The sequence below is a fragment of the Tupaia chinensis genome, unplaced genomic scaffold (assembly GCF_000334495.1).
Source record: "Tupaia chinensis unplaced genomic scaffold, TupChi_1.0 Scaffold000063_1, whole genome shotgun sequence".
NCBI classification, from domain to species: domain Eukaryota; kingdom Metazoa; phylum Chordata; class Mammalia; order Scandentia; family Tupaiidae; genus Tupaia; species Tupaia belangeri.
Window position 1 is genome coordinate 995,228 of NW_006159521.1, and position 9,943 is coordinate 1,005,170.

Consider the following 9,943-nt stretch of genomic DNA (forward strand, 5'->3'; position numbering starts at 1 on the left):
CTCAAAAGTTTTAACCCTTCTTAATTGCTGCTGCTGCTGCTGCTGCTGGTGCAGGGCCTACTGTTTTATAAGGAAAGGGACGTTCTTTACTTTCACATTTGCTATCACCTCATGTGAAAACATTTCTACAGAGTACTTTTCAACAAGAAAGACACTTAGTTTTTTCCTTTCTTTTCTTCTTTTGTTAAGGTTTTTGTCATAGTATGCATGTACTTGCTGGAGAGAGAGAAAAGACAGTGAGAGGCAAAGTGAGAAATCATTCCCTGGGCGGATGGCCACACCATAATCCCTTCTTCATTCTTCCCTGTAATCTTGGGCATGCACACACATGTATGTGCCTGGCGTGATTTTTCAAGCCACCAAGCTCAGGACTGGAACTTATAGGAATCCAGTGTCTTAAGCACCACACTACCTGCTGGCTCTACGACACTCAGATTTTTTTTTAAGAGAGATTTTTGCTACAGGGAGCATGCACTTGCCAGAGACACAGAAAGAGAGAAAGTAAGAAATCACCCTCCAGGGGAGATGGCCACACTGCAATCCCTTCTCTCCTATTCTCCTCTTGGAAGTTTGGGTATGCACACACATGTGCCCAGCATAATTTTAAGTTGCCAGGTCTGGGACTCGAACAGCAGTCAACTATGTGGGAGTCCAATGACATAACCATTACGCCATGTGCTGGTCCCGACATTTAGGTTTTAAGAACACCTCTAGGGTCTGAAAGCTGAAGGATTTCTCTTATTTTCCAAATCACAAAGACTACTATGGCACCAGTGACATTAAGACAGTTGAGATTCTGAAAAGGAAAATTAAGGACAAAATACTGGCAAACTCTCCTCAAACCTCTTTACCACACCCATCTCACTTCCTCAGCCTGAAAGTCTTTCCTTTGGGCCTCCTAGGACACAAGACATGACCTAGAAAGTATATTGTTTTGTAATACCTACTACCCCAAAAATGAAGACAGGTTCTTAAAATATATTAGCATTTCTACCCTATACTCTGATCATTTCTAAAATGATATAAACATTTTCTGCCTCTTTTTTGTCTCCCTTCTGTCATACTATCTCCCATGTCAAAAGAGCTATTCTTCTTGGGACCAGCAGTTAGCGTAATGGCTATGTCACTGGACTCCCATGTAGTCGACCGCAGTTCGCTTCCTGGAACGGGTGGCTTAAAACTCACGCTGGGCGCGTGTCTGTGCGTGCCCAAGATCCTGAGAGGAGAACGGAGGAGAAGGGATTGTGGCGTGGCCATCCCCCCAGTGGGTGATTTCTCGCTTTCTGTCTCTCTGTCTGGCGAGCGCACGCACCCTATAGCAAAGACCTCTCCAAAAAAAAAAAAAGAAAAAAGAAACAGAACAAAAGAGCTATTCTTCTTACCCAAGACTAACCCAAAGTCTATACTTTCTTAGGTAGCTTTAAATATTGATCATGTCAATGTCACCTAAGATGAACACCTTCAGGAAATAGGATTTGTTAAAAAATGTCTCCTCAGCCAGCCAGGGATGCTTCTTCTGTGGGTGATTTCAACCATGACTAAACTGTACCAAGAGATATATATTTTAAAATATTAATATGGTCTGGCACCTTCCTGATGCTAATGCTTCCAGGGCTATCCCAATGGCACAACTGGGAAATTAACTGCAGAGAAAAGCTATCTTCCTCTGCTTTCTACTTTCAGATGCTCCTCCTCTACAGCTTTGCTATGCACAGACTCATTCTATACATATACACAGAGAAAGAACATGCTCTCACACACAAATAACTCTCTGCAGGAACCAGAAATCAAAGCCTAACCCCATGGTTTTTAAGTGAGCAAGTCCAATTTCCTTCTTTGTAGCTCTTGACACATGCTGGCTGGGAGCCGTCTGGATTTTTTCTGCCTTGTTCCTGCACCAGAAGGCTCTGCACTGCAGGTCAGGGGATGATAAGGAAATGAACAGTGTAATTTCCAAGGCCTCTGAACACGGCCCTGTCAGCAGCTCTGGAGGCGGGTTACTCAAGCATGGCTTGAAGAGTGAAAACCACAGAGAGGAGGGCTCAGACAGCCAGCAGTGGCAAGATCTCAGCTGTGTGTGTTACTGCCACCTCCAGCCTGAAAGACCGAGCCCTGCTGCCTCCCTGGATGAGCTCTGCTGGTAAAAGCTCTTATACCCAAATGGCAAAAATTCAAGTTCACACTGGGAGAGGAAGATTAAGGTCTAGGACCTGGATTTTCCATGCACTCTTATGTAGAAACAAAAACACTTAGTGCTATTCCAGCATCCCTGAGATTGCAAATGCTGGCAGACCCACAGTGACATTCATCCAACACACCCAATCCCACACCGGGGACACGGCCAGAAAGGAAATGTAATTCACACAAATTCTGAAATTCAACAAGCCACTTCAATATCTTTCAAAGCCAATTTTTGGTCTCTTGTCCCCCTCTAGCTATAAATATCAGGGTCTTCAGAACACATCACCTGCATGTAAATTTCCCAAGTCAGATCTGGAACTTCTGAGCATAGTACTGACAGTCTTGGCCAACGTGTTTCTCTACACATTGGGCTTTGTGTGTAGCGGAATGCTCTTCCATTGCAGTCCATTACCGCCCAGGGCAGACAGAGACATATATGGACTCAGATCGTTTTTCTTTTTTCTGAAAGTTTATTGAATGCTTCCTATGTGCCAGGCACCATTCTAAGTGTTTTATATAAATTAACTCATTTAGTTTCACAATAACCTTATGCAGTTACTATATTTTCCTCATTTTGCAGGTGAGAAAACTAAGGTAGAGCAGTAGAGTAACTTAGATCACTCAGTTAGTAAGTGAGTGATCTTGGATATAAACTGGTAGTCAGGTTCGAGTTTATACTCTTAACTATTAAGTTAAACGTAAGAGATGATGTGAAATTTAAGTTTAGAAGGCTTGTGTTTTAAATAAGATGTGGTTCCCAATGCCTGTCTTAAAATAAAAAAATTTATGAAGGTTCTCAAACTTATTTGGGGGGGAGAGATTTTTGCTATAGGGCATGTGCATTCGCCAGAAAGAGACAGACAGAGAGACAGAAAGCGAGAAACCACCCCCCAGGGGGGATGGCCACGCTGCAGTCCCTTCTCCTCCATTCTCCTCTGGGGATCTTGGGCACGCACGCACACGCATCTGGCATGAGTTTGAGTTACCGGGTCCAGGACTCAAACTGCGGTCGACTACATGGGAGTCCAGCAACATAGCCATTACACTAACTGCTGGTCCCAGGTTCTCAAACTTTAATGTATATATCAAGTATTTAGAGTGTTTAGGAAGTCTGGGCTCTTACCTCTAAAATTTATTTCACAGGTCTTAAGTAGGGTCCAAGAACCTGCATTTTTGACATTCAAGTGATTTTACGGGATATACTTTCAGGAACTTTGCTCTAGATGACAAACTGTAATCTCTTCCAAGAGCAAGGACCATCTCTGTTTTATTCAGCAGTGTATGTATACCCAGCACCAAGTACAGTACCTGGAATCTGAAACACATTCATTTAATGTGCTGAATGAATGAGAGGTGGTAATGAAATCCAATAGTATTCTCTTTACAAAATGCTTAATAATATCCATGGTACATTTGAAGATCTGTTGCCTATCAGTAATGTGTCCAAGTTGGGTTCTTTTTCTTACCTGTAATTGCCAAATAAAGAAGAAACTAGCAATGCCTCAACGGTTATAGTGAAAAGTTAGCTGAATGAAATATTCCAGAACTGCCCCCAAAACACACACACATGCACACACAGATACCTTAAGAAGTGGAGTCCTTCTTAAAGTAGTAATTCATAAAAGTAACTTTCCCCCTTTATTTTTAACAAAAGAGGATTAGCATCAGCTGTAAATGATTACTCTTTGCAAACATTAACACCTTACCTGAGAACCCTAAACTCAAAGTTCCTTTGTTTATTCAGTGTTTACAACCATTTTTAAAAGATTTATTTGGACCAACAGGTGGTAAAGTGGTTAGGGATGCTAGGCTCCTACATAGCTAACTGTGGTTTGAGTCCTGAACCTGGAGGCTTGCTTTCTCACTTTCTCTCTCTCTTTCTTTCTCCCCTCCTCTGGTCAAATTAAAATAAATTTAAAAATAGTTGAATAAAGTAATTCTTTAAAAAAAAAAGGAAAAAAGATTTACTTATTTTATTTGATTTGTTATTATTCTTCATGTTTTTTTTTATTAACTTGACCAGAGGGAAACAGAGAGAGAGAGAGAGACAAAGTGAGAAACCAAGCCACCAGATCTGGGATTCAAACCACAGTCAGTCATGTGGAAGTCCAATGCCCTAACCACCACACCACCTACTGGCCCCAATGTTTACAACCTTAAAGTCACAATGAAAAACAAAGCAGTTTTGGAGTATCTGAGTATTTTTATCTAATGTTTCTAAGGTGGCTGTTAATGTAGGAAAATGAAGGATCCCTCATGGAGAGATCTTAATGATTTGTTAAGACTCCCAAAGTAGGGACCAGTGGATGGTATAATGGTTATGTTGCTAGACTCCCACGAAGTTGACCATGGTTCGAGTCCTTGACCAAGTGGCTTAAAACTAATGCTGGGTGTATGTGCATGTGTGCCCAAAATCCCAAGAGGAGAATGGAGGAGAAGGACTGCGGCATGGCCATCCCCTCTGGGGGATAATTTCTCATTTTCTGTCTCTCTGTTCTTTCTGGCGAACGCACAAGCCCCATAGCAAGAAAATCTCTCTTTAAAAAAAAAAAAAAAAAAAAAAAAGATTCCCAGAGTAACAACATGCCCTAAGAATCTGGTGTCCTGAAACCTGACTAGTCTAGTGCCACTGACTATCTGTGAGCGCCTGGGCAAGTCACATGACCTCCTTGGTCTCGGTTTCCTCTTCTATAAGATAATCTTTCCCAGGCCCTTCTTGAATTTCAACACCCAGAAGGAAAACAGAGCTGCTGAACAACAACAACAACAAAAATAGTGAATTAAGCTTGTAGTTAAGAGAATGCAACTCTGTCCCACATAAATATCAACTTCTTTTTTTATTTTTTTCCATGAAGGAAAATGCTTGAGGGCATTTGGCTTCAGGAAGCAGAACTGACTGCTCAGCCATCAATAGCTGAGAAAGAACAGCTAGTGAAGCAGGAAGGCGTTAAGAGAAAAAGCCTCAGATCAGAAGGCATCAAAGAGACCTGACCTTGGTTGGGCAATGAGGAATTGCAACACAGAGAACTGAGCTGGAAGGCAAAAACGAGGGCAGGAATACAAAACCAAGGGCAAAGGGAGATGCTATTCGAACACGGGATATGATAGCCAGCATGATCACAAGGCGAAAGAGTAAAGAGCACACTTATCATTTTCTTTGTGTCCTAAACTAATGCGGGAAGTGTTAAGTATATGCAGCATTCTAAAAGCAGAAGCTGACACAAAAACAGTGCAGTGTTCCTACCTTGCAAGATCAAAAGCAGGACCTAAGACAGGCTAAAGGGAGCTTCTGGTTGCAAACCTCTAGATCCCTTAACCACTAACTAGAGCCTACTGGTTACTTTATGATTCAAAAAAAAAAGAGCCTCACCTCAGACTGCTCGCCCTGACAGTCAGCACAGATAGATCACTGCCATCTGTGGTTTATAAATTCCTTTTTTCTTGCCTGTCAGAATGGCGACACAAGCACTAGGCTCAGGACACTCAGACAGGCATCCTCCCTCCTCCCTACCTCCCCTTCCATCCCTAACAACCTATCAATCAAACCTAAGGCAAGGGAACAGGCAGGAGCCAGAAGGCTCTGTCTTGTTTATTCCTCAACATTCCCTCCCCCATCTCTTCAGCTGGCAGGAAGTAAGAGGCAGGAGTGTTCAGTAACAATTCAGGGCAGCAGCAGTTGGTAAGAGTCATCTCTGGTCTCTCCTAGCACTCTGGGAAACAGCACAGTGAGCTCTACCGGACAGAGAGGTGAGTGTGTGCTGGAGCAAAAGTGGGATTCCATGAAGAGAAATCCACATCCTGAGTTGACAGAAAATTTCCTTGGCAAATTTCCTGAACACCTATACATTGAAGAGAGGGAAGGCTGGGAGGGGGAGGGCTAGATCATTTGAATATTCAAATCTCCCTTATTAGCTAGTAGTCGACATATGACAATTCTACATTGTCCTAGACTCCATTATCTTCTTTCCTATTTCCAAGATGGAGAAAGATTCCATTCGAAATACTTTTCCACATTCTATAGAATTTCCCTCTTCATGACAGTTCCCAGTCTAGAGTATGCACTTCCTAGAGCATACCATCAAACATCTGTTTTGCTGTTTTGGTTCTGTTGGTTGTCCCTACATAAAAGGAACATTCCAAACTCGTTAGGCCAGAGGCAAACCCATATTTCAGAGAGAAAATCTTAAAAGAGATTTTCAAAGTAACAGTAATCATGAAACACTGACTGAGCACCTAATGTGCCCCAAACCTGGGATTCTTGTTTTTAAAAAGCTGCTCCACTGCAAAGTTCCTATTTTGTTTCTTTAACTTGTCTCTTCCCCTCCTCCTATTCCAGAAATGCTCTCTCCTTACAGTATGTTTTCGTCTCCTAGCAACTTCCAAACATTTATTTAAGTAATTATTTATTTCAATGGCCAAAGGCAATATGGAAAAGACACCTCCAGAATGAGACTCTCCAAAAGGGTTGAGAGAACAGGGGAAAGAACTGAGAAAGCAAGTTCTTGCCTATGGTAATGTCACACTACACAGCAGATTTTCTGCTTCTTAAAGTACTTCCCACCAATTTTATCTTCCTTCCAGCTGAAGAAACTGAAACAGTCCCTGTTCCATCTTTCTCTCATTTCACTGTTTTGGTCTCACAGGCTCCCTGGAAGGCGAGGCTTAGAGCACAGCTATATTAGTAAGAGGCAAAACTCCCTGGCATCAAGGTATATTCTTAGCTGAATGTACTGCATCTTTCAGTCGAATTATAATCTAAAGGGCAGCCACCCAGACATTCCCTGCACCTATATGAGAGAAAATGTATTCCATTTGCTTCTCTGTTAGAGACAATCATAGACATTGAGACTTAAATCCAATATGAAGCTATGCAACATTAATCCTTTCATGCACAGACTACTACTGGGCTTAGAAGACTGCAACAGAAAGGAAAATGAAGGCCATCTTCAGAAATGCTTTTCAGCACAGGAAGAGCAATGATTATGAACATGGCTATATGGCAAGAGTTTCCTGAAGCCAGATGTAGGGAATAGTCTAATGGGCCTGGAACAGAAGCAAGAACTCCTGGTACTCCTAGGCCTCTTTAAAATAGTATTATCCATCTGCACCCCAGAGAAAATGGCAAATCACAGCCAGTGCAGGATAAGCCATGCCAGTAACCAGCTGGAACTTGACTCTGCTGAGGTGGACTATAGCATCTGCCACCTAAACATAGGCAGCTTCTCTCACAGCTGCCACTGGTAAAAGGGCAAGAGCCACTGTGTTATTAGTGGAACAAATCCATAGCCCTGATACAGGAGAAGCCCAGATGTTGCTACGAGCTGCAGATACGCCAGAGGCGAATACTAAAATACCTATAACAAAGAAAGCGCAAGTTACCTCTGGAATCCAGACACTAAGAGGGCATCACCACCCAAACATACACATCTAGTCTTTATTTATTAACACTTACATATGGAAATAGGTATTCCCTGCTGCAGCTGATGTAATTACAGAGAAATCAATTTATGCTGCATCTGCTGGGATAAGCTGAAAGCACAGGGTGAGCAGAGCGCAAAGCAGAAAATCAAGAGCCAATGAAAAACTCATCACCAGGCCAGCCCCGTGGTAGGAAATCGTAAGCTGCTTAAGTTAAGGCAGCCTGAGCTGACCTTAGACTCACACCTACTGTGCTCCAGCCCTGCAAGTTCCATTTCCTGAGACATGAACTAAGATCACCTTCCCAGAGGAGGGACTCAGTTCTAACTCCTCCTGGGGCTGCAGGCACCTGTCCTTTCAAGTCAAGCAGAAGGCAAGGTAACATTATACTGTTTGGCAGCTATTAAACCACCAGGAGACTGATTCCCAATAGTTGCAGGAGACACCTGGCAAAGAACTATACCTTTAGTGGCCAAAGAATCTCTTTCTAGGCCAAACTTTTACACCCACAATACGAACTCATAAGCCTGACTAAGTACTCATAAAACACTCAATACCCCTGCCCATTTTTCTGTCCCCAAACTACCCCTTTGCTCTGTGGTAGACACCAACAGAATGCTCGATAGATATAATATGAAACTTATCCCTTTGTTCTTCCAGAGACCCAGCAGCATCATTTATCCCACTAAGCACAGCACTCGACCTATACACGTAGTCAAAAGCTTATTATGTTTATCAACTATTATGATTCTGATGATGAAATACCAGTCAAGTTGGGGGACCAACAGTTAGTGTAATGGCTATGTCACTGGACTCCCATGTAGTCGACCGTGGTTCAAGTCCCGAACCCGGTGGCTTAAACTCACACCGGGCGTGTGTGTGTGAGTGACCAAGATCCCGAGAGAAGAATGGAGGAGAAGGGACTGGGGCGTGGCCATCCCCCCGGGGGATTATTTCTCGCTTTCTGTCTGTCTCTCTCTCTGTCTGTCTGGTGAGCACACATACCCTTTAGCCAAAACCTAAAAAAAAAAAAAAAAAATACCAGTCAAGTTGGGAACCACATAAAGGTTTGATGACAGCCTCTAGCAACAAGTGTGTGAAATAAGACAATGATAAGGTGGAAGGGTCTCAACTCTGACAAGGAAAATTCTTTCCACCAAGTAGCTGCCCCCCAAAATAGACACCCTGTTCCAAAATGTCCAGGCTTGCTATAAATGAGTCTGCAGGGAATTCTCTAATTTGGAACAAAACCACATTATCATTACCAGCTGCTCTGACCTTGTAATTGGTCATTACCCACAAACTAATGAGCCTCCCACAGAGTGCACATAGCATTTAGCAGTTAGTCCAGGGCGGTTCTGACTGGCAGTGGGCAGCCAGATCTGGCCACCTCTTACCTTTTCAGACTTGACTTTCTTTAGCGGGCGACACTCATTCTCCCCTTCCTCTGGCTCCGGTTTAGCTCCCAAAGGGTTCAGCGCTGCCCCAGGCTCAATAGCTATACTCCCAAGCGGCTCCACAGCTCCTGTATCCACCCCTGCACTTCCATCATACTGACCACCCCGTCCTCCTAAAGGAACTGGTTGGAGGACCCCAGAATCCTTTTCTGAACAAGTCCCCACTCCTTCGCTTCTCTCCTTCTTGCTCTTAGACGAGCTGTTCTCCTTTTCCTTTTTGGAGCCGGCTATACTGCGAGATGCCTTAGCCGCCTTCTCTGAGCCCTTGGGAGCAATAGCAGCAACCAGGCCTCCTGCATTGGCACCATCTCCTGAGCGCCCCTGCACCTCTTTCTTGCTAGCTGCCCCCTCACTTGGAGTGAACAAGGAAGTCCCTGGAGTGGGTTTGCTAGTGTCTTTGCCACTCTTATTCCTTTTGGATTTTGATTTGCCTTCCTTCCCTTGAGGACCTGGCACTGGGGTCACAAACTTGATGTTGTCTGGTAGTGTGGCCACGGCATTGGGAGCCGGTATCCCCACCTCCTTTGAGCCTGACATTTCCAGTTTCTGCTGGGCCTTTTCCAGATCGGCGTCCAGGTCAATGATGAGATTCCCTACTCCAATGTCCCATTCATCCCCACTGTCGTATGTCTCAACCGGGTTTGCATCCACTCCTTTCCCTCCGGAGGCTCCACTGCTCAAGGACATCTTAGAGTCAACGTCCCACCTCAAGATTCAAGGCTCTTCCTTGCCCCCAGCTTTACTATTTTCAGCGTCAGCTATGTTCTCAGACCTGCCACATTGGTCAGTACATGCCCAGTGGACAACATCATTGCTGGAAAAAGAAAATTTAAAAAGCTGTTAGAGGTAACAATACAGGCAAGGAGACAGCCTGAAATAAACTCCCA

The 9,943-nt window shown here is 43.7% G+C and overlaps 1 protein-coding gene across 2 annotated transcripts in view; it reads right to left on the reverse strand.

The window, feature by feature from the left end:
• The window catches only part of ZNF609 (zinc finger protein 609), a 278,967-nt gene that overhangs the window by 227,533 nt on the left and 41,491 nt on the right, over positions 1-9,943 (reverse strand). For both annotated transcript variants that reach the window (XM_014593219.2, XM_014593217.2), the window contains one exon: positions 8,997-9,870. In XM_014593219.2, the coding sequence (XP_014448705.1) occupies positions 8,997-9,743 (747 nt within the window). In that variant the 5' untranslated portion in view covers positions 9,744-9,870. Of the gene's footprint in view, positions 1-8,996; positions 9,871-9,943 lie in introns of those variants that run through there.